The sequence below is a fragment of the Chenopodium album genome, chromosome 24 (assembly GCF_948465745.1).
Source record: "Chenopodium album chromosome 24, dcCheAlbu1.1, whole genome shotgun sequence".
NCBI classification, from domain to species: Eukaryota; Viridiplantae; Streptophyta; class Magnoliopsida; order Caryophyllales; family Amaranthaceae; genus Chenopodium; species Chenopodium album.
Window position 1 is genome coordinate 8,347,342 of NC_137857.1, and position 25,484 is coordinate 8,372,825.

Here is a 25,484-nt window from a genome sequence, read left to right on the forward strand (position 1 = left end):
CTATCAAGTTATATATAGCACACATATATATTCTCTCAATGTTCATGATTTACCTTTGTACTCAAGTGCAAGAAACAGTTAGAATCGTATTTAAAGAGAATGAAAATGTTAATTAAAAAGTAAAAATAAAACTACTATTTTAGGAAAGAGTCCAAAAACATGTACTCATAGTAGTTAACAATCTAGTTACATAACTTGTTATTATTGATTTCCAAGCCAATCTTCAAGCAATTCTTGAGACAACACAAAAGGCTCTTCAGGGGAACTAGGTGATAAATCACTAGCACCTTTGCTAGACTCGTTACTTAGCTCACAAATGTCCGAAAAATCGGACTTTAGAAGCTCCGAAATTAGGTTAAATTCTCCCATGTTAGACACCTCCATCATTAAATCCGATGGCATTTTGTACTCTTCATCTAATAGTCTTGGTGAAGAAATATTATGATCAACCCAAAAATTTTCCACATTGTAATCCATTGAGTTTGTTTGTTGATCAACCGCGACATTAGTAGTTTTGTTAGCACGTATGATCTTGTGTTGTTGTTGTGGGTTGATGAAGACTTTGGTGCACCGGACTGCCTTGGTTCGGACTACATTGGACTCAATGGTTGGTGTAGATATTTTAGGTACGTCGTCTAGGGTTGGTAATAACTTCTTCTTGTTCTTCACATCATTTCGAGTTTTTTTTAGATTGTGGTTCGCGGTTTGATTAGTATTGTGTTGGTTCAATCGCTTGCTCAAACTGGTATTCCAATAATTCTTGATTTCATTGTCTGTTCGACCTGGTAATCTTCCAGCAATCAATGACCACCTATGCATTTTTGCACAAATTGTACATTAAAACTTAGCCTAATAACTTGGATGATGCTAGCTTTCTTAAATCACATATATAAGGTTTAGTCTTGAGAGAAAATTTTCCTAACTTCAGTGTATATATTCTTTATATATATCAAAAAAATCACAAATTTACAATAAATAGTTTAATTGTCAATCTCTACGTCATCATTAATTTGATAATTTCCCATAATTAAGATTAGAACTAAGGAGTGAGTAAAATTTTGTATGTGTTATTATATTTTAATGTAATAAGCTAGTACAATAATTATATCAAATTATTATATTATTGTAATCAAATAATTGAGGAGAACGAAAAGAATGTGTGCAGTGTATCTTACCTATTTCCTAAAAGTTTATGGAGCCTTATGATGAGTTCTTCCTCATCAGGGGTGATGTTGCCTCTCTTAATACCCGGCCTTAGATAGTTCAACCAACGCAATCGACAACTCTTCCCACATCGCTTCAAACCTATCAAATTACATCATATTTTTATATGAAGGTAAGAAGAAAAGGGAAAGAATTTGGAAACCCTTCTCATAAAGGGAATTTCTAATGCATCGAACAAATTATACAACTTACAAGAAATACAAATTATGATTCATATAAATGATTTTAATTCGATCTTCTTACCTGCCCTTTTGGGAAGATTTCTCCATCTTCCTTCGCCGTGTGTCTTAATATACTCGCTCAAAATATTATCCTCCATCGCGGTCCAAGATCCCTTATTCATCCCTTCTTTTGCACAACACGGACTCCTACCCATCTCTGATTCCCTCACACGTTGTGTATGTATGTGCACCCGTGTATTGAATCTTTTTCGCGAAGAAAAAGAACTAGATCGAGGAAGAGTAACGTCGGAATAGTCTCTTTCATTCAATAATATTCTCTCTAGAAAGCAAACAAGAAAAAGGTATATGATATATGGTATGACATTTTTGCAACCCTTACTTTGTCTTGAAGAAGTGTAGTTTATATTGAGTTAATTTGCGTACGTATGTAGCACTTTTGTGCAAAATTTCAAAGCCCAAGGAAATTATCACACTACCTTAATAAGATGCATTATGCATGGACCACAAAGACTATACCTAATAAAAAATTAACACGATTTGTGAGTATTTGAAAATGAAATTAGCATTAATTAGAAACTGTAGTTGCCTAGTTACTTAATATATGACATAGCATTAATTTGTACGACAAATGGAACTTCTTGCATTACATGTGCAAGAGACGAGACTATTTATAATATTGGGTTTTTATAATAACCGTCAAATTAATTTATGTATTTCCTCTGTTTAAAACTAGTTGACACGTTGTTTATATCACTTTTGTCTATTTATGAAGTTAATCGTTAAATATCTTTAATAAGTAAAAAAAAAAAAAAGTTATTTTAAAGATACACATTAAAATAATTCTAACAAGATTTCATATGAATATGTTATTTCACATATATGTAAATCGTTAAAGCTATTCAAAGTAGAGTTTGTGATTAGTTTCAAAAATCAACATGTGACAAAAGCATCCTTTTATTTTATCGATTTAACACGACCTACTGATTTGGGCACCCTATGAAAGTAGAAATGAGGGGTGAAAGAAAAGAAGGGTTATTAAGTTTTCGTAATTAATGGGAGAGATATAGACGGATGTAATGTAAATTATTGGAGTAAGCTCTACCAAATTTGTATCATTACTCCATCAGCCTATTATGAAAAATTACCAAAAAAATATCTGTATGAAATTTTAGTCAGAGGTATGAGTTACGTACTTACGTGAATTACAATTGAAAGTACAGAGATGTTTGGCACTTTGAATGACCAGGGGTCTCGTGGAACATATGATATGTTTGGGCCCTTTGGGCGTTGGGCTTACGATATTTTTATACCTATTCAAGTACTTCTAAAAATTTAAAAGTTGCTATTATGAAAATATATATCAAGACTACCTAATACAAGTAACAATCTACTCGTATATAGTACCAATCTAAGCTTGGTCTAGTGATAAGGATAACACCTTCCAACCTTGAGGTTGGGGGATCCACTGCTCGTTTTGTTGAACATAAAGAACTAAAATTTCCTAAAAGTATAAGTTTTCTAATCTATACTCATTTCTAAAGTGGAAAATTCTGTTAGATTGAAAAATGTGAAATTTTACTTATTCATATTTCATATGGACTTAGGTAACCAACTCCGCCTATTTTACAAAAAGTTGATCTTCCTCAAGTGGTGCAACTTTTCATAATTTTGCCGATCAAATAATGTCAAATTGCACTCTCCAACTTGATATGAAATTCTACTTCCCTTAAATTTTTTTATAAACCAAGAATTCAAGTACCATTGTACAGTCGTACTCAGTCACACTCGATCAGCTATTAATGAGAATCATGAGTTCATGACAATCATCATAGATCTCACCTTCATAGTCATTGACGCCGTTTGATAGCTAGTAGTATATGACGATAATAGAAATAAATTCGGAACTAACATCATAATCAATTCATGATAATGTCATTCCATCTCCAAACTTTGAAACTCGTATCATAAATTTTCATTCCCATCCAATACTACTCCCCATGTGGTAATCTGGGCTAATAAAATTTACAAAGAAAGTGAGATACTTGAGGAAAATCAAGCATTACCATGGGTCTTTGTAAATACCTGTTCTCGCTTTTATCTCAAAGTATATTAAAGAGGATAAGAGTTAACTTCTTGAGAAAAGGTCATACGTCCTAATCAATTCCTAATTTAGAAGGCTTGTATTAATGTCATCTAATTTAAACCAATGGGATCCCAACACATACTTAATACTACGAAATATTGTCACAAAAGAAGGCCTAAGATAATTACGGAATGTTTAACACTTTTCACAAGAGCGTTGACGAAAAAAGTGCCAAGAATTGTTTATACAAGAGCTTTGTTAAATACAGAGTAATTGTTTTGAGTGCAATAGAAGAATTTTTGTGCCATCAGCGAAATTTATTAGTTCTTGAAACTAGTAACTTTGACTTAGTAAAGGGGTAACGATTTGCTAAGTTGGCACCACCAATCTAATCGGGGCTTAATAATGTACTAAAAGAAACACAAACAACAATGGAGCCAGTGATGTAAAAGCTTTCATTGACAAACAATCACACACAGTGGAGCGCATGCAAACACTACCTTCTACTCAAACAAACGGAGTGACAGACAGCCACCAACGAAAACGCTAAGTAGAAGAGAGTTCACAAGAAACCAATGTAGATAGCAAGAGTATTGACACTCTTGCTTGGCTTCCCAGATTCTGTTGTGTACTCTCTGATGGTGATGCGCACATTGCCAAAAAGTAATACCTAGTAAAGGTAAGGACCAGTACAGAACAAGTGAACAACCATATCAGACGAAAAAGATCTTGAATGGTGTTAGTCATTGGACCATTTTAATGCTTCATGGGGCCCTAGATGGTAGCCAAATGCTACTCACAATATTAAAAACGGAGCCAGCAATGAAGCTAACAGCATCCTCTCCAAATTGTTAAGTGATTCGAAAGGCCGTGATGATTTTCATTTTTATCGTGTAAATGATTTAAAAGGGTGATGATTTTCATTTTGATCGTTTATTTTCTCTTTCAGCTAATGTCCTAGATATAATATTATTGAAACCAGAGACAAACTCAATGCAACGGTCATATCCTATTCATATAGCCATTAACCTTGCCACTAGCCACAGTCGAAGACACGGTTAGCAGCGTGATGATAAACCTTAAGCTATTGCAGCCATAAGACAGCAATTACAATAACAGAGTATCACATAATCTAACAATGTAGTCTCTCCGCTAAATGCAAACTCGTGATGTATGTCTAAGAGCATAAACAATTCAACATCATAATTCCCACCATTAAGCACAACTTTGCTGAATAATCAACAAACTATCAAATTTAGATTGAGGGCCCATGAATATATTCATAACCCAATGTTAAGTTTTATTCACTTAATAGATTCATATTAATCAACAAGCAGTCAATTACCCATATAAACTATATAAGGGTGCTAATAATACACATCATCGACATAATATGATCATGAATTATGACCAATGTGTATTTACTATCTAGTATCTACATTTAGCTCCAAACGAGACATCATTTTTAGTTCACTAGGAACATTCAAGAATTACTCCTCTGACGCCTAATTTCCTTAGGCTAAGTCACATCCGACCCAAATATTGATTTAGCCTCACCATTAGCCATGGTCGAAAGGGAGATAACCAGAATGATTCAAGTGGTTATCAATTTATAACCTACAACACCAAAATCAATCAGAAAGCAAACCCTCTACAATCCCCTTTTCAAACTCCAACATTGCATCCTACAATCTAACACTTTAACCCCTCTCCTCAAATGCAAACCCAATAACTCATTGTAGTTTGTAAATTTGATTCTAAATCAGCTACAAATAAGTCAATGGCATGAACAATTCAATATCATAATTCCCATCATTATTAGTAAACACATTTGCCATCAAATTTGGATTTCCTAATGTCTTATTCACTTAACAGAATCACATTAACCAACATTATGCAAGGATGCAACTAATATCAATCAAAGCCCTAATCCCATAAGCGGGGTCGGCCACATGAACCAAAAGTGATTATTCCGAAGCATACTACCAATACATGATCAAATTCTTTAGTAATCCCATACAACAATTAATCAAACTACAAGATCATCATTATGAATCAAAGACTAGCAGATTGATTCAAAGGCGACGGAACAACATAATCAACAATAACAAGATTATCAACAGAATCCCTAACCTTATGTTTCTCATTAGAAGGATCAGAATCAGCATCATGAGAATCCAAATCACCAACCCCACCAAAAACCCCAATTGAGCAAATCTCAAACCCTTTACCTCTCGCCGGCGAAAAATTCTCCCCAACAGAAGACTGCTCAATCCCCTTAATCTTCCCCTTCAATCTCCCAATCATTTCAACAACTTCCCCCTTCTTCTCTTCTTCAACCCCTTCTTTAAGCTTAATCAACTGAACTCTAATGGCGGAACCAGGCTTAACCCCAACCGGACCCTCGAGGTTCTCGGCGACCCAGTCGACGGCCATGAGGTCGTCGCAAATGGGGAGAACGCTGGTTCGAACGACGGAGAGATGATCAGGGTGAGCGGAGTAGTCGGCGAGATCTTGTTTGGTGCGGTAGCGAGAGTGGAGGATGTGGGTGAAGGAGAGGGAGGAGGAGCGGTTGCGGTGGAGTTTTCCGGCGGAGAGGTGGAGGACGGTTGGGAGGGTTGAGAGGGAGTTGAGGCCGGTGAGCATGGAGGTGAGTTGGGTGGGGTTTGCGGTGGGTTTGACGTTGAAGAGGACGATGTGTTCGATGGTGTTGGTGGTGGTGGACATGGTGGTGAAGCGGGTGGTGGTGGTGGTGGAGAGGGAGATGCGGCGGAGGAGAGGGTGGCGAGTGGTGGTGAAGTGGGTGGTGGGGGTGGTGAAGAGTGGGCGGGTTGTTGCGCAGAGCATTTCGGGTTTGGTGGTATTGAGTGTGAGTGTGACTGTGTGAGTGTGAGTGTGGGAGTTGCTATTCTAGGCTGAAGAGTTTTGAGATTTTATTTGTTTGTTTACATTTATTGCATGGAAAATACAAGATATGACTATATGAGTATTGGTTGCATTCAAATGTGGTCAAATTACCAATTACCAATTACCAATTACCAATTACCAATTACATATTGAAATGTGCCTTAAAAAAAAAAAAAAAGAATTGTGCCTTATATAAAAATATAAATACCCGGTGAACATGCACAAAATTTCATACATGGCTGATCACACCGTGTGTCCGAGGTTACTTGGTTAGGGGTTATTTGGATAAGGTTTACTCGATCATTCAGGGTTTACCCGGTCAGTGTTTTGGTGCGTGTGAACAACCACACATAAAACGCACTAAATGAGATGTTTATCTACAAAGTACTTCGTACTTTACAAGTTACGCAGAGCATTTCGGGTTTGGTTATTGAGTTTGAGTGAGGTCGTGAGGGAGTGAGTTTATTAGTTTTAGCCTCTTGGCTCTTGTTACTAATTGTGGCGTATGGGTATGCTCGTGAATGCAGAAAGGCATAAAGCTATAATGGACACAATTTCAAAGAGGGCACACATTACTTTTTCATATGTGTATTAAGTGGAATTACTTTTTATGTTTCACTGCAAATAATTCAATGAGTGGACCCTTTAAATTATTACTCCCTCTGTTCCCTTTTGATAGTCTCTTATGGACAAATTTAAGTCCCAAAATATTCACCCCATTTGCTTTTTCCAACAACCATTAATATTAATTTTTTACCAAAATTTCCTCCAATTTGCAACAATATTTGTGCAAATTTAACTTTCCTATGTAAATTTTGTTTTCCCATGTACTTTTATTACTTTCTCTCTCTACTTTTTGCATACCCAATGTCAATAATTTACTTTTTCAATAAACTTTTACTACTTTTATTTGTGTTTATTAATTCCCGTTAAAAATGCCCATAAGGGACTCTAAATAGGGGACAGATGAATATATACTACTATTAGGCATTTATGTTGCAAAATTAATTTGATTGTGTTTAAATTGTAAATTAGTTTTTATCATTTAAGTGTGACCCCTTTATCTAGATTCATTTAAGTACTCTATAGTCTTATTGTAGGAAATTCATTTAACTGTGACCCTTTGAAATTCTAAGAAATAAACTGCAACAAAAAATTTCGCCAAGTTACTCAATCAAGTGAGCTAACATTAACAATCTCTGGACAGTGGATTTCATTAACTTTTTTCTTACTATTTGGTGCTCAAAATTGCCATACATTCATGATTTGTAATTAAGAATTGGTGTTTTGTTGCAGGAAGTTGAAACCAATAATTATAATCCTTCGCAATCTTACAGCCTAATACACATCTCTTCCCCATAACTGCAGATATGTAATTATGAACCAAACCTACAAATGTTAAACCTTTTCACTGGTGACTGGTGACGGAACTGTAGAGGAATGTTTTTTTTTTAAACGATAATCAAAGCATATTTTTTGAAGAGTTAAGGCTTAGCGTATTGATAAGAAGAGTTAAGCCTTAGCGTATTGAAAAGAAGAGTTAAAGGCTTAGCGTGTTAAAAAGAAGAGTTAATGGCTTAGCAGGAAGATAATTTAAGCCTTAGCGTATTGAAAAGAAGAGTTAAAAGTTTAGCGTATTGAAAAGAAGAGTTAAAGCCTTAGCGTATTGAAAAGAAGAGTTAAAGGCTTAGCAAGAAGATTATTTAAGCCTCTTGTTACTGATTGTGGCGTATGGGTATGCTCGTGAATGCAGAAAGGCAGAAAGCTATAATGGACACAATTTCAAAGAAGGCACACATAACTTTTTCATATGTTGTATCAATTAGAATTACTTTTTATGTTTCACTGCAAATTATTCATGAGTGGACCCTTTAAATTATATACTATATACTACTATTAGGCATTTATGTTGCAAAATTAATTAGATTGTGCGTAATTAGTTTTTTATCATTTAAGTGTGACCCCTTTATCTAGATTCATTTAAGTACTCTATAGTCTTATTGTAGGAAATTCATTTAAGTGTGACCCTTTGAAATTCTAAGAAATATACTGCAACAAAAATTTCGCCAAATTACTCAATCAAGTGAGCTAACATTAACAATCTCAGTACAGTGGATTTCATTAAATTTTTTCTTACTATTTGGTGCTCAAAATTGCCATACATACACGACCTTTAAGAATTGGTGTTTTGTTTTAGGAAGTTGAAACCAATAATTACAATCCTCCGCAATCTTACAGCCTACGCATCTCTTCCCCATAACTGCAGATATGTAATTATCAACCAAACCTATAAATGTTAAACCTTTTCACTGGTGACCGGTGGCGGAACCTGTAATAGTTATTTTGATAAGATCGGACAAAAATAGATTTATTAGTTTCAACTTTTAAAAATTTATAATGGGTCACATTTTGTACACCACAAATTTTCATATGTGACTGGCCACACCGTGTGGTCGAGGTTATTTTGAACTACTTATTCTGAAATTACTTATTTAGGGGTTACTTGATTAGTTAAGGGTTACTTATTTGGAGGCTACTAATTTATGAGCTACTCGGTTGGTCAAGGGTTATTCGGTCGGTCAGGGGTTACTCGATCGGTCAGGGTTACTTAACTGAGTAACCTTAAAATAAGTAATTCTTTTTTTTTTTTTTTGAAACATTAAAATAAGTAATTCTTGACTGACTTAATAACCTCTAAATAAGTAACCCGAGTACCCGACCATATGATATGACTAGCCACACAGAAAAAATACTGTTTTTACACAGATGCATTAATAATTGTGAACCCAAAAGATATAAATAGTAACCGAACACACACATAAACAAAGCCCAATATCCCTCAAACCCAAACCCATAACCTCAGAAAGTCCAAAACCACAAGATCTCATCATCAACCTCATAATATACCCCTCACTTCATCTCTGTCATCCAAAATTAGGGTTTTACATTTCTAGGGTTAACCTCTTCATTTCCGCCTCTTTATCTCTCTCACTCTCTCACTTTCTCTCTCCTCGGAGATCTCTGCAATCATGGCGACCCAGATGAGCAAGAAGCGAAAGTTCGTCGCTGATGGTGTCTTCTACGCTGAACTCAACGAAGTTTTCACTCGTGAGCTTGCTGAAGATGGTTACTCTGGTGTTGAAGTTAGGGTTACTCCTATGCGAACTGAGATCATCATTAGGGCTACTCGTACCCAAAATGTTCTCGGTAATTTCCCCCCTTTTATTCTGTTTTTGATTTGATTTGATTCAATTTTTCTGGGTTTTTCGATTTTGATTGTTTGGATTGGATTAGGTGAAAAGGGAAGAAGGATCAGGGAGCTGACCTCGGTTGTGCAGAAGAGGTTTAAGTTTCCAGAAAACACTGTTGAATTGTATGCTGAGAAGGTTAACAACAGGGGTCTTTGCGCTATTGCTCAGTGCGAGTCTCTTCGTTACAAGCTTCTTGGAGGTCTTGCTGTTAGAAGGTATATACATGTTTCATTGTATTTTGATTCGTTAAGTTTATCGTCTAAATTCCGCAGTTTTGAACTTTAGTGTTTGTTATGCAGTTGAACGTTGATTTATAATGTATTGGTTGATTTTTATTTTGCAAAATGATTCATTATTAAACTTGTTTAATGCTGAGATCCTGCAAAATGTGCTCATGAAATGGAATTTGATTTCACTACGAGTTTTCTTGACTTAAATGGTTGTATAAAAGTATTGAATTTATTTGTTACTGGGTTGATTAGCATATTGAATTATATGACCCTGTAGGCCTGTTTCTTTCTTTGGTTGGATTTCTCTTTGTTCAATAACAAATTGACAATGTTGCTGCTGAATTTGTCTGTGTGGTCTGCATTTGTTTGAATTTGGATTTTTTAATGTTAATGCGATCTTAATTTACATGAGTGATTTCCATGGATTGTAATTTGTAAAATTGAACTTTTTGTGATTTGTACATTAGAGCATTGTTTATGCTGTGTTTGTTTGTGTAGCTGTTGATATTGTCTTGTTCATTTATAAAGTCAATTCATTGAACATCAATGATTGTCATCCATAAAGCAGATTGGTTCTTCTTTACCTGTTCTGTGTCGGAAGGTGACTAGATTAAAACCATCCTCCATGCTATTATCCTCGTGAGATAAGTTGATTATTCACGTAAAACCTGCTAGAGGGCACATATACTAAGTCTTAATCACTTGCTTTTTACGTTTTAATTTTGTATGAATAAATTTATCTTATGACTGTTAGCTATTTTTTCTCTTGTTTTATGTAAGTGATTTGTGGTTAAGACAAATGGATTTTGAATATCTGTTTAGAGGACATGTAGTTTAATTAGTTATACCCTCCACTAAAGGAAGGAAAAAATAAGATAAATCGGAAGTATCTTAGAAAATGATGTTTTGGCTCAGTGTCTGCATTTCAATTTTGTGACTGCCTATTGTTCATATTTGCTTTTTTGTTGCTAGTAATATGTAAATGGCCATGTGCTTGATAACTTTTGGCAATGTGGATAAAGGATGTTTATGACTTTCATGTTGTTAAATTTTTGAATGTGGAAATGATGTTATTTTCAGTTAATGTCATCTACAAAGCTAATTGGTGTTTTTGTACCAATCTTGTGTCGGAAGTTGACTATATTAAAGTTCCTCTCTTTCATTCTCCTACTGAGATATGTTTGATTTCATGTAGTACAGTGAGGGCACAAGATGTGGTTATTATTTCCTAGGCTTTGTTCAATTTATTTATTTATTTATTTTTGTTTTAAATTTCTTTGGAAATGAATTTGTTTTTTGTTTGATTGATGATGTCTGGAAAGCAAATTGGCAGTGTACCCATCTGATGTAGTTTATTTTTTGGTGCTTACAAATGTTTATTGTGTTATAACCTCACCATATAAATAATTGTCTCCATTAACATGCAACAGTTTCTGTATCCTCTATGATTGTTCCTAATTCTAATTTTCTACTTGGTGTATGCTTGTTTCTTCCAGAGCCTGTTATGGTGTTTTGAGGTTTGTCATGGAAAGTGGTGCCAAGGGTTGTGAGGTATGTTACTTGTCTCCTAGTTTTACCCTATATAGTTTGCAATTGACTGTTCCTTTTAATTTACCTTTTTCTGTTTAACAGGTCATTGTCAGTGGTAAATTGAGGGCACAACGTGCTAAGTCCATGAAGTTCAAGGATGGATATATGATTTCCTCGGGTCAACCAGTTGTTGAGTACATTGACTCAGCTATCCGACACGTGCTCCTTAGACAGGTAATCTTTATGTTCAAAATATGAAATTTTATGGATTATCTTTAATATTTGGGGTTTCTTTGTTGGTGTCTAATTTGGTTTTGTATTGTCTTATAACAGGGAGTGCTCGGAATCAAGGTTAAGATTATGCTTGACTGGGATCCTAAGGGTAAGATTGGACCTCAAAAGCCAATCCCTGATGTTGTTGTTATCCTCCCACCAAAGGAAGATGAGGTCTACGCTAGGGTTCCAGTTTTGGCTCCAGAAGTTGATCTTGTAGATTCCAGCGGACCAGTACCTGTTGCTGTTGCTTAAGCAGATTCACTAGGCTAGTTTACAGACTCTTTTTTTTTGGGCCGGTTGGTTACTGAGTTACTAGACTTCATACAATATGATGACTTGTTTGAGTCGCCAGTGGTGTTTCTGCAATGTCTTTGTTATGTGCTATTGAAAAGTTTTGTAGTTGCTATGAGCTTGATTGTAAGTATTTTCATTTTGACATATTTTGATTTCAGTAAACCAAATTCTTGGAATATGTTGCATTTATTGACTGTTTGATTCTTTTCTATTTGATCTTGTTACTTCTTATTGCATGATGTTCTTGCTGCAAAACCCCTGAATGTAACGAAATGTGCTGGCCTTGGTTCCTTAGGCATACCTTTAAGTTTAGGAAGTATATATCTAGTTATCTACAATTCAAGAGGGTGAATTAATTGATGTTTCAGGTTGTGAATATGCAATTAGATTTTGAAAATTGTATTTCATGAAATTTTTGCTATGAAAATTATGCATTGATTTAAGAAAGCCTTCTCAAAATTGATTGAAGTTAGTTAGAAAATTAATTTCTTTGGTTCCTGTATTTTAATTTATAGGAACCTTCGTTGTGAATTTTCTCAAAGTCTTGCAGTTGTTTAATCCCAATTTCAGTAGTTCCCTGTAAATCTGTAATAGTCAGGGGCTATGGATCTTGATCTGTTTTTTCCCGTCTTTTCTTCTCCCTTTGAGGAACTGAACACAGAATCGTTGCTTCCCTTTAGTTTTTACGTAGTATGTCAATTCTTTTTTAGTACTTCAACTCTAAATCTCCTAAATCCCCAAATTTTGGAGTTTAGGGTTTGGATACTCTAGATGCAATCAATGATTTTGGTGGAAGCAACTTTATGATTTGGGCGCTGAGTTGCTGGAAATGATCGGAGCTCTGTAACTAGAGCTGTTAATTTGGGTATTCAAGTCGGGTTTGGATGGGTTAACAAGATGGTACATTCGGGTTCGGGTTAGTGTTGAGTCGGGTTCTGGTTCAATTTTAATTCTAATAAATATCGATGTGGCCAAGTTGAACTATATAATTTGATCAAGCATCATTAAGAATATATTAAACCTATATACGAGTAATAGAGAACAAAAGTTTTATAAGTTGAACTAAAGATTTTATTAAATCGGATTGAGAGTTTACAGAATTATAATAGTATATAAGCTGAATAAAAGGTATATAAAATTTTATTAAACCTTCTATGACTCGGGTTCATGTTTTAATTGGGTTGGGTACTACTTCAGGTTCGGATTGTTTTCGGGTCAGATTAAATCGGTTGACGGTTACTATCAGGTCGAGGGCAGGTTCAAGTCATAAGGTATTGGATCAAATGAATTTTCGGTTAAGGTCAGGTTACAGGTCACTAGTTTCACCCCTTGTTCGAGTATAGGCTAGGTTCAGAGCTTTTCCGTTAAGGTCGAGTTCTCGGGTCGGGTCAATTTTTGACAACTCTAGCTATAATCCAAACTTTTTGAGGAAATTTCGAGGTTTCGAGGCCCGGTGGCAAAAAGTGTTGAGACCCTAGGAGATATATCTCGAGGTCATATCATGCCGTTTGAAACCATATATAATCATTATATGTTGTCATAAACGTACGTAATAGGCTTGAGTTTGCGAAATCAATGCAAGTTGTGAACGGGTAATATGACCGTTTAAGAGCATATTGGACGGTTCAATCGACCCAATTGGACACTGGAGAGCATTAGAGACCATGGTAAACATCTCGGCAATATTTATTTCCGGGCGAAAAAAGGTCAAAAAATTACAAAATTGAAGGCTATAATCCAAGCTTTTCGAGGAAGTTTTAAGGTTGTGGGGCCCGGTAGCAAAAAGCCTTGAGACTCTAATGGATAAATCTCAGGGTCATATAATGCTGTTTAAAACTATATATGATCATTATATGTTGTCATAAACGTCCGTGATAGGCTTGAGTTTACAAAAACGGTGCAAGTTGCGAACCGTTTCAGGACATATTGGATGGTTCCACCGACCCAATTGGACTCTTGGAGGGAATTAGGGACCATGGTAAACATATTGACAATTTTTATTTTCGGGCGGGAAAAGGTCAAAAAAATTACAAAATCGAAGGCTGTAATCCACGCTTTTTGAGGAAATTTTGAGGTTTTGGAGGCCCGGTGGCGAAAAGTGTTGAGACCTTAGGGGATATATCTCGGTGTCATATAATGCCGTTTGAAACCATATATGATCATTAAATGTTGTCATGAACGTCCGTGGTAGGCTTGAGTTTACGAAATCACTACAAATCGTGAACGGGTAAAATGACCGTTTAAGGGCATATTGGACGGTTCCACCGACCCAATTTGAATGCCAGAGGATATTAAAAACCATGGTAAACATCTCGGCAATTTTTATTTCCGGGCGAAAAAAGGTCAAAAAAATACAAAATTGAAGGCTATAAATCCATGTTTTTGAGGAATTTTGAGGTTTCGGTGACTGGTGGCAAAAAGCCTTGAAACCCTAAGGGATATATCTCGAGGTCATATAATGTCGTTTGAAACCACATATGATCATTATATGTTGTCATAAACGTCTGAAGTAGGCTTAAGTTTACGAAATCACTACAAGTTGTGACCGGTTAAAATGACCGTTTATGGGAATATTTGATGGTTCCACCAACCTAATTGGACTTCCGGAAGGTATTAAGGACAATGGTAAACATCTTGGTAATCTTTATTTCCGGGCGAAAAAAGGTCAAAAAATTACAAAATTGAAGGCTATAATCCACGTTTTTTTTAAAGAAATTTTGAGGTTTAGGAGCCTGTGGCGAAAAGCCTTTAGATCCTAAGGGATACATCTCGGGTTCATATAATACCATTTGAAACCATGTATGATCATTATATGTTGTCAGTAACGTCCATGGTAGGCTTGAGTTTACGAAATCACTACAAATTGTGAACGGCTAAAATGACCGTTCAAGGGCATATAGGGTGGTTACACCGACCCAATTGTACTCCCGGAGGGTATTAGGGACCATGGTAAACATCTTGGCAAGTTTTAGTTCCGGGCGAAAAAAGTTCAAAAAATTACAAAATTGAGGGTATTATCAACGTTTTTGAGAAAATTTTGAGGTTTCGGAGCCCGGTGGCGAAAAGCCTTGAGACCCTAAGGGATACATCTCGGGGTCGTTTAATTCCGTTTGAAACCATATATGATCATTATATGTTGTCATTAACGTCCTTGGTAGGCTTGAGTTTACGAAATCTCTTCAAGTTGTGAACGGGTAAAATGACCGTTTAAGGGGATATTGGATGGTTCCACTGACCGAATTGGACTCTTGGAGGGTATTAGGAACCATGGTAAACATCTAGGCAATTTCTATTTCCGGACGAAAAAAGGTCAAAAAAATTGAAGGCTATAATCCACGCTTTTTAAGGTAAATTTGAGGTTTTGGGGCCCGAGGCCTTTACGTCGCCGGATAATGGTCATATATAGGTCCACACAATATTATACGATCCCGGGATTCATCCCGTAGTGTTCCGTGAAATTCTCACACCAGATCCCGACACCTCCTAAATCGCTCCAATTTCGTGTATTATAGTAGAGTTTTCGATTCGGGTATTCAAGTCGGATTTGGGTTGGGTCAAATCATGTCTCTGGTTAAATTAGGATTTGGTTATCTGTCGGGTCAATATAGCCTCTTGTCAGGTTCAAGTTCGGGTCGGATCAATTTCAGTTGAGTATATTCTGGGTCGTTCACCTTTTCAGATATATGTCGGGTTCAATTCGAGCCAAATTCAGATAGGATTCAATTTCAGGTTCGGGTTGTGTGTGAGTCAGGTTTGAGTGGGTTAATAAATGGGGCATTCGGGTTCGAGTTAGTGTTAAGTTGGGTTTTGGTTCAAGTTCAATTCCAATAAATAACGATGTGCTCAAGTTGAACCTATATAATTACGCTTTTCATAATTTGATCAGCTTTATCAAGATTTTATTAAACCTATATATGAGTAATAGAGAACAAAAGGTTTACAAGCTGAATCGGATTGTGGGTTTACAGATTCGTACCAGTATATAAGTTAAACAAAAGACATATAAATTTTATTAAACCTTCCATGACTCGGGTACAGTATCTAATTGGGTCGGGTACTAGTTCGGGTTCAGATTGTTGCTGGGTCGGATTAAATCGGTTGACGGTTACTCTTAGGTTGGGAGCAGGTTCGGGTTCAGGTAAAAAAGTATTGGATCAAATCGGTTGTCGGTTAACATATGGCCAGGTTCAGGTCGGGTTACAGGTCACTAGTTTCACCCCATTGCCCGAGTACAGGTTTGGTTCAGATCATTGCCAGTTCAGGTTGAGTTCTCGGGTCGGGTCAGTTTTTGACAGCTCTATCTGCAACTCTGATGTTCAAACCTTCTCACCATCTCAAGGAGTTCAATTCCTCTCCGTTTAATCAATTTTTTTAAAATATATGAATATATGTCTTGTCTTTTTGAATTTCATGTCACTGTTTTATCTTACTCCTTATCTTTGCTTAAGTTTATCTATGCTTTTGTTACTCTTGTTACTCGGACACGACAATTTTGCCGTTATACCCCCGGACACCCCACTTGACTTTCGGGTACGACAATGTTATCTCCTGATAATCGGGTGGAGTCAATAGTTAATTATTAGAGATTAAACCATATGCTAAAAATACTATAAAGAATTAGTTTAGAAAGGATATCCCTTGAATTAATTCAAGTGACGTGAATGAGCCTTCTCCGTAGTACACCCAAATATCCCGACCATGATAATGATGCCTTGTATGTCCCGAAGAAGCTCCAGAATTTTTCAGTTCAAATTGACCACAAATGACCTTCAATCGGGGGTAATCTTCGGGACTCTCCTAGGAAAATGAGAACAAAAATTGTTTCCAAAAAGATAAATATTCGCACACCATATAAACTTTCGACTAATACCCATTGTGTAGCTATTGAAAGTAAATTCAAAATTGTTGGTAAAAAAGTGTTTCAAAGGCTACAAAATATAATGAATAATGTGTTTGTTTGATCGAAGGAAGATGGTGTGGCGTGACAATTCATCACAAACTTTGAAAACGAATTCCGGCGCAATTGGGGGTGCACATTTATCGCCGGTACGTTCTTTAAAGTTACACACCACTCTCATTTAGACACTTTTAGGTGAGAGGTGGAGTCATATAAACTTATGCCCAAAAGAGGAATGTGTCTAGCTTAATGTGTTTGATGTAATCCTGTAAATTGATTTCTTCAATAATGAAATATATAATGAAGGATAGGATAATCAAGAGTTGAAAAATCCAAAGAGACAAACCTTAATCAAACAATAAGGTGAGTTAACAACCTTATAAACAAGGGAGTTAAGTGGGGAGTTACAAGGAAGAAGAAATGAAAAGGCTGCCCTATAAGGCATGCTTCGCCCGGTCTACCATGGCATGGAGGAGAAGGAACACTTTTGCCTTCTACCAATCCGAGTACTCTTGCGCCCGACAAGGCATGGGAAAGCCACAGTTTTGCCTTCCTCTTGCATTTTGCTCTAATTGTATGGATTTCCTTCCTTCAATACAACACAAACAAGCTTTAATTGTTAATTTCAAATTACTCAAAACTACATTTCAATTTGAAAAATAATGAAGTGATATTTTTTTATTAGTTAAAAAAAAAAAACTCATAACTGTAAGGCTTGTTTGGCATTGTTTTTTGTTTTCAGTTTTCAGTATTTTTGAAAACAAAAAACTAAAAACAAGAAAAAAGGTGTTTCCACTTTTCTGTTGTCAGTTTTCAAAATTAACATGATTTTGATAAGTTTGACTAATTTTTGAATCATTATATAATGCGGAGTATATATTATATGATTTGAAAACAAAAAACCAAAAAACAGAATACCGCAGCAATGCCAAACAAAGCCTTAATTGACTGTTGTCGAATGGGAAAAAATAAAATACAAGTTTGTCAACATTCACATTTCACAAGTTCACGAGTTACGTGCTTACGTCTGCACGTCTTAATTTAAAAACTTCCAATACAAGAATCAATGCTTTAGTCGGTTCTCTTTCCAATTTTTCAACATTCACCCGCCATTTCAAAACCCTAACCTCTCCTCACCATTAACGTTCATCCTTCTTCAATTCTCCCAATTTCTCCAGAAATCTCATATTATTCATCAATTCACCTTCATAATTATTTATCAAATCACATTCATCAATTCCTCCAACAATTCCTCTTTCTCTTCATCTGAAAATTCCTACAACATCACCAAAAATTCAAATCAAAGCGTCGTAATAATGCCGATTAATCTGACGAAAAATTCGCTTTCAGCAATAATGGATGGCGATATCAACTCCAAACCACTGGTTCAGGTGTTGGACATCAAGCCTATTGGCTCTAACCAGGAACGGTTCCGTTTTCTCTTATCCGACTCCGTTTCGACTCAACAGGCGATGCTTGCGACTCAGCTTAACGGTCGTGTTAAGTCTGGTGATGTTCGTAAAGGTTCCGTCATTCAATTGATTGAGTACATTTGTAGCGCCGTTCAAAATCGCAAGTATGTTTTTGATTAATTTTCTTAGAAATTTTGGTTTTGTTGTATTTCAATTGTTGTTAGTAGTGATTTTGTTTGATTTGGAAAGAGCAGGAGAAATTCTGTGTGAAAATGATGTGATTGTGCATAATTTGATGTTATTTTGGTGTAATTGAACTGAAATTGGCATTTGAGTTGTAATTCTGGTTAGCATTGAGGTATAGTTCTGGAATTTGTGTATTTTGATGTCGAATTTTGGAGATTTGGAGCAGAAGGATTTTGGTATGTGATTATTGTTTCGACCGGATTGTTAGAGAAGAGTGGAGTAATTGTTTGTGTATGGAGAGGTAATGAGATACGATGTACTGAGGTGTGGAGGTGTTGTTTGTGATACATTGGTGATATTGAGTCGGAACTGTGGTTGAAAGATAAGATGAAAATATGTTTTGATTGGTGTCTTTCTCTCTTTGAGAACAAGAGAAATCGAGAGAGGGAGATGGAGATGTGGAGGGAAGAGTGTATTTCTGTCTTTTGTACAGGCAAATGATTCATATTATCATTGTGTAATCTGATGTCCTGACATTAGTGTGCAAAATGCTTGCGGAGGAGAATAACACAGGTCAATAAGTGATTATGATGTGATGTTTTGCAACTTGTAGGAGGCAGTTTGTTGGGTATTATTCCTATGTAGGCTCATAGAGAAAGTCAGTTCAGGTTTCGGAATTAAATGTTACGGAAATGCATAAACTTCATAAGTATACTTGGGCATTTCATTAAGTAGTTATGGAGTTTTATGGGTTGAGCTTGTGTATATAGTTGAATCAGAGTAATTTTTGTATATCACACATAATGTTAATATTACACGAAATTTCTGGTACTTTTAGGCAGACTTAAAGAATATAGTGGCATTCATTTTATTGCTGTTGGCTTATGTAGCGATTTTAGCAGAAGAACATGAGTAGGGATTGAAGTTTGAACACTTTACTGGCATCCTTGACAATTTAATTCACTGTGATTTACAATACTCATTGCATGCTTGATGTTGTCTTAGATTTCTGATACTTCTATGCAGACCTAAATAAAATAGTGGCATTCTTTTCTTTGCTGTTTGCTTATGTAGCGATTTTATATGATTTAAGTTTGAACACTTTACTGGCATCCTTGAAAATTTAATCAACTGTGATTTAAAATACTTGTGCATACTTCATGTTGGGTGAGAACTTATTTGGGCCATAATTTCTGCAGGATTATTGTTGTCCTGAACATGGAAACTATTATACCTGATTGTGATATAATAGGGAATCCAATTATGCCCTCTGGAGCCGATTCTTCTGTTGGAAATTCATTGCCTAATAATGTTGCTAATCCTGTCAGAGGAAGCAATGCAAACATGGCCACACTAAGTAACAGTAACAATGCGCAAAATTTCAGACCGACTATTCAGCCTGCATACCAGCCACCCCCTAATTATAAAAATCATGGCCCTGTTGTGAAGAATGAGGCACCAGCACGTATACTACCAATTGCTGCATTAAATCCTTATCAGGGGCGTTGGGCTATTAAAGCAAGAGTCACAGCTAAAGGAGATCTTCGCCGGTATAACAATGCTAAAGGTGATGGGAAGGTGTTTTCCTTTGATCTCCTTGATTCAGACGGCGGTGAGATTCGTGTTACATGCTTTAATGCTGTTGTTGACCGCTTTTATGATGTTATTGAGGTTGGGAAGGTTTATATGATCTCAAAGGGTACCTTAAAACCTGCACAGAAGAACTTCAATCATTTGAAGAATGAGTGGGAGATTTTTCTGGAAGCAACTTCTACTGTTGATCTTTGCCCAGATGAAGATGTTTCCATACCCAAACAACAGTTCAACTTCCGACCTATCAGCGAAATTGAGGGTGCAGAAAACAATTCCATTATAGACATTATTGGTGTTGTAATATCAGTTAATCCTTCAGTCCCCATTATGAGGAAGAATGGGATGGAAACACAGAGAAGAAATTTAAATTTGAAAGACATGTCAGGCAGAAGCGTTGAACTAACCCTATGGGGAGACTTCTGCAACCGAGAAGGTCAGGAGCTGCAAGAATTGGTTGATTCTGGGTACTTTCCCGTCTTAGCTGTGAAGGCTGCAAAGGTCAATGACTTCAGCGGAAAATCTGTTGGTACAATTTCTTCAACCCAGCTTTTTATTAACCCCGATATTCCTGAAGCTCACAGTTTGAATGAGTGGTTTCATCGAGGGGGAAAGGATTGTGCTGCACAGTCTATCTCTAGAGATGTTATGCCTCTTGGAGGAAAGAATGAGGTACGCAAAACCATATTACAGATCAAGGATGAGGGTCTTGGAAGGTCAGAAAAGCCGGACTGGGTTACTGTGAAGGCAACATTATCATTTATCAAAACAGATAACTTTTGTTACACAGCCTGTCCATTGATGATTGGTGATAGACAGTGCAATAAGAAAGTCACAAAGTCGGGAAACACAAGATGGGTATGTGATCGATGCAATCAAGAATTTGAGGAGTGTGATTATCGCTATTTGCTACAAGCACAAATACAGGATCATTCAGGAGTAACCTGGGTAACTGCTTTTCAAGAAGCCGGGGAAGAAATCTTAGGCTGCTCTGCTAAAGAGCTGTACACTTTAAAATCTGAAGAGCAGGATGAAAGTTTTGCTGAGGCTATTCGCAGTAAGATCTTTGTTCCATTCCTTTTCAAGCTTAAGATAAAAGAGGAAACTTATGGTGAAGAGCAGAGAGTGAAAACAACAGTAATTAGAGCTGATAGAGTGGACTTTGCAGCTGAAAGCAGGTTTTTGATTGATATGATCATGAAGCACCGCAGACGATGAATATCAAGTTGTCAATGAGATCTAGTGAAAAGTGAGGCGATTTGCTACTGCTGATTCGATTCTGTTAGGTATTAGATGTTATATAAGCAGATTCAAACTTGCCAGCATCTAGTTGTAAGAAACAGGTGCACTAGTGTAATAGGGAAGATCTACTTCAAATTTTTGTTGGTTAATTGTGGATATAGTGAGAATGTAACTACAAACATATATATGTATGCTTGTAGATGTTTGGTACATCTTTTTTTCCCCTGTACCCTCTCTTTACTCATTTATCAAAGCAAAAATGAATGGGATCATCGTGATTTCTAACCGATTCACTGCACAGAAAGTTCTATTTTGCTGAAATGATTTGTTTGTGTTAGTCAGTTGACAGAAAATTTCTATTCAGCTTAATTGCTGATATGATTTGTCTGTGTTAGTCTGTTGATATGATATGTTTTTGCTATCTGTACTAAGAGTATTACTATTGGGATACTAGTATATTACAAACTTTTTATGTATTCCTGATCTAACCCTTTCTTCTTTTTCTACGACATTATATGCTGGGATTATTCGCGTGAATGGCCAGTCTTAGCTTAGCAATTAAATCAAGATTCACTGTGTTCGGACTGTGCTCTCTTGCTGTGGCCAAAGCTTTGGCTTGACATAGTAATTCTTTCTTCGTAAATACATAGATGATTTCAGGAAATTTATAATACTCTGTAACAGATGGTCAAATTTCCTTTTAAAATTGAAAATCTGTTAAGTAAATCTCAAGCAATAATACAAACTACGAAGTACAAACCAAGGAGCTGAGGCATTATAAGCTCGGCCTGGACTTCAAAGCTAATCAAGCTGTCTCAAGCATAGTAAACTGAGGAGGAAATGGAGAAAATACATAGAGGCTAAAAGCTCACCACGAAATTGGATTTCAAAATACTCAGCATCTAAATAAACATGCAACAAATATTTTGTAATACATTTGCACTATTTGCAGCACAAATTTTTACACTTATTCTTGAGTGATAAGAAGGAAGCTTCAAACAATCATATTTAACCCTTTTGTACAGAAAGTCACACTTGATTGTGCACCGTTAAACCTGAGAGAAAACCTGCAAGAAACAAATATATCAGTCCGCCATAGGAAACAGTGGAGAATCAGCATGCATAGTTCCAAGTATATAATGTCTTACAGTGCACAGCCTGTAGAATCATCAGCAGAATGAGGGCACTGTTGAATGCAAGAAAACCATTAAACTTGTATAATCAGATTTAGCCATCTAGGCATTGGAAGCAGATGCAGGCGACCCAATATATGTTACACGAACATCCTGAGGCAGAAGATGATATGTCATTCCTAATTCCTCAAAAGTTTTTTTCAATTCCAGAACGAGATCAGAAGCTCTGCTGTTTTTCTCTGCAATGTTCTGGAAGTTAATAGTGTGGGTTACAAAAAGAGCCATCTTAATCTTGTTCATGTCCACAATGTCGATCAACTGCACGCTATGACATGGTCTCCAGTGCTGTGGTTTACTTTCTATATACCTGATCAACCACGAAAGTATGCTGAAATGAGCAGTGATCTCAATGGCAAAGACACAAGCAAAAATAAAAAATTACAGAAAGTGTTTAATATAGTTGCAACATGGCTTCAGTGTAATGTGAGTGTGTATCAGTCCTGTGCAAAAAGTTCTGACAACTTACGACTTAATTCTATCTTTCAGAGCAGCAATGGCCTCGACTGTAGTGGAGAAGTTAATTGCAAACTCCACTGAGTCATTCATTTCTGGGCTCCGATAGAAATTGCTGATTGGTTTGGTTGCTAAAACAGTATTTGGATAGGATATTTTTTCATTATCATATCTCAAGAAGATTGTGTTCAAAATGTTCATCTGTTCGACAACCATCTGTCAGAAAACATCAACTGATTAACAAATGAAAGAAATCTAGCTTCAGAATGTAACATGATGAAATATTATGCATATCTATATTTACCTGAACACCATCAATCACACAACGGTCACCTACATCAAATGGATGCATTACAAATACAAATATGATTGCCTCAAACACAGTCTTGAAAGCATTGCCAAATATAAATGTTGCGAGCAAGAGCTGACTTATAACAAGCACAAGTATTTTGGTGGTCAAAAATCCCATCACAAGAGTCCACACAATAGCTATAACAATCAACACCACACTTGAAGCTAAAATATTCAATTCATCCACAGCTGTTTTAGTATCATCTAATGAATGAGCAAGTGATTTGCGCTCCATGTAAGCAGTAACCTGCAACCGGAAAATACTATGTAAGAATAAAACCTTTACAGCTTCGTATAGCAGACTTTTTGTTGGACAGAAGGGCAAAATTAACTATATGTTCTCCAAATTCAGAGACTTACCACCCATTTCTCTAAGGCCGACTCCTTGATCTTTCCAGTTTCAATATATCCATCCAACAAAGGAAGTACTTGGTTTAATTCACCAATTTTGATAAAACGCAAGAAATCTTCCTCTTCAATAAACCTAGTCACACAATATGATAAAACATTTACAGAAATTATTTGGAGTGACTTTACTAAGGTAATATATGATTATATTCAAAAACCGAGGAATATTGCCATAAGGTGAATAATCTTACTCATAACCAGGTTTTGCAACATTGTTGAAGATTTTGGAAGCAGCAGCTTTTGCTCGCCATTCACTCTTGATCTCTTTGCTTAGCTCACCTATGCCATCAACTTCACCCAAGTCAAGGAAACCGGAACTAATAGACAGCTTTGTTCTCCTTACGAGTTTGATCAATCTTTTCATGGTCCATGCAGATACATTATGTTGGTTTAGTTGTTGAAGCTTCTCCACATTAATAACCTCTTCTGTTATCCCTTTATTATTTGTCCTTCGTTCTAAACTCAGCTGACTTAAATTCCTCGGTCTGGCTACTCTTGCAGCCTTCTCCATGAGCGGAGGACCAGAAAGCATTTGAAGCACATACTGATGAAATAATGATTTTTGAATTCGATCAAAGAACCTCTTGACATGGAAAGATAAAGCTAAAGTCTTGATTAATGTAGTCTTCACTAGCCATATTACTGCCCCAAATAGACACCCGGCTATAGCTTTAGTAATATAGTGTAATACTATGGTGGCTTCCCTTGACCTGTTGCTCCCACGAATGAACAACAAAATCCACGCGAGAAGAACTGAGCTCAGCCAAAGAAAAACTCGTACACCTCTCTTCAATCCATTGGCATAATAGGGAATTTTCTTCTTAAAAAGAAGTTTTCGTTCCACCAAGTACACAATCACATTGATGAAGTACTTTGCTATCAATCGACCACTAAATATCATTGTAAAGAGAACACACCACTTCCAAAGCTCTAAACTCCATACTGTGGTATTTTGCAAATTGTAGTCTATTAAACTAGCAATTAGCAAACACATCAAGCAAAGAAATACAACCAACTCCACGAAAACAAAAGATTTCAACCTCCTACGAAATTGGTGATTCCCTTGCTTGTCAATGGATTTGTACACCTCCTCATTATTTTCTTCATCTTTTCCATGGTTATTTAATGGTGAGCTTTGGAAACCCGAAGTATTATTTGGAATAGCCATACTAACTCTAGGATAAACCTGTGCCGGATTTGTATAAGGTTTGTTTGAACCCACCATATAAGCGCTTTGATCAGCCAAAGCTTCATCACCAGGATATGGTGGCTCAAAAAACCTTGATTTAGAATTTGCGTAAGCTGACCTAGCTAAAGCAGCACGTCTTCTGGTACGTTCATTTGGAAGTACAGGTTCAAACATGGGATTTTCTATTGTAACTTCAGGATACATTTCAGTATTTGAGGGATAATTCCCCTGCTTTGGCAACTCTGCCAGTCACTTCCCTTTACTTCGGATACTACTTTCTTAGCAAGCACGGATACTACAAGCCTACAACATCGAGGGGAGCTGCTTTCATAGAAGCTCATTCATAAGTGCCACTGCCATCACCAGCACCAACAGCAACAATGGATGAAGATTCCACAAGAAACTGGATTAGATGTACACAACCTTATCCCTACAAAAACACGAGGACACTTTACAGAAATTCAAACTACTATAATAGTATAATCTATTATCTATTACGGAGTATAAGCTGTATAACTTTGGTTGGTTTTATACCAGGAGTTCGAGATGTACACAACCTTACTCCTAGCCTCCTACTCATCAGCCA

General features: G+C 36.3%; 4 protein-coding genes and 1 pseudogene across 4 annotated transcripts; 2 read left to right on the plus strand and 3 right to left on the minus strand.

Moving 5' to 3' along the window:
* Positions 1-201: 201 nt before the first annotated feature.
* On the minus strand, positions 202-1,600 carry LOC145612230 (transcription factor MYB1-like). The gene is made up of 3 exons (XM_081667608.1): positions 1,468-1,600; positions 1,176-1,305; positions 202-811 (listed from the first exon to the last, which is right to left on the minus strand). Exons 1-3 carry the CDS (start codon positions 1,598-1,600, stop codon positions 202-204), a joined length of 873 nt encoding a protein of 290 aa, XP_081523734.1.
* A 3,803-nt stretch (positions 1,601-5,403) lies between these two features.
* LOC145611903 (stress-response A/B barrel domain-containing protein UP3 pseudogene) lies at positions 5,404-6,430 on the minus strand (annotated as a pseudogene).
* Positions 6,431-9,324: 2,894 nt separating this feature from the next.
* Positions 9,325-12,186, plus strand: LOC145611217 (small ribosomal subunit protein uS3z-like). The gene is made up of 5 exons (XM_081666514.1): positions 9,325-9,603; positions 9,691-9,862; positions 11,374-11,428; positions 11,510-11,641; positions 11,741-12,186. Exons 1-5 carry the CDS (start codon positions 9,426-9,428, stop codon positions 11,933-11,935), a joined length of 732 nt encoding a protein of 243 aa, XP_081522640.1. The 5' UTR covers positions 9,325-9,425; the 3' UTR covers positions 11,936-12,186.
* Positions 12,187-17,968: 5,782 nt separating this feature from the next.
* LOC145611628 (replication protein A 70 kDa DNA-binding subunit A-like) lies at positions 17,969-21,587 on the plus strand. Its single transcript, XM_081666971.1, has 2 exons — positions 17,969-18,450; positions 19,672-21,587. The coding sequence occupies exons 1-2, from the start codon at positions 18,191-18,193 to the stop codon at positions 21,278-21,280; spliced, it is 1,869 nt and encodes a 622-aa protein (XP_081523097.1). The 5' UTR covers positions 17,969-18,190; the 3' UTR covers positions 21,281-21,587.
* A 952-nt stretch (positions 21,588-22,539) lies between these two features.
* On the minus strand, positions 22,540-25,102 carry LOC145610506 (mechanosensitive ion channel protein 10-like). Its single transcript, XM_081665832.1, has 5 exons — positions 23,901-25,102; positions 23,662-23,785; positions 23,255-23,548; positions 22,964-23,166; positions 22,540-22,804 (listed from the first exon to the last, which is right to left on the minus strand). Exons 1-5 carry the CDS (start codon positions 25,100-25,102, stop codon positions 22,540-22,542), a joined length of 2,088 nt encoding a protein of 695 aa, XP_081521958.1.
* Between the last annotated feature and the right edge of the window lie 382 nt (positions 25,103-25,484).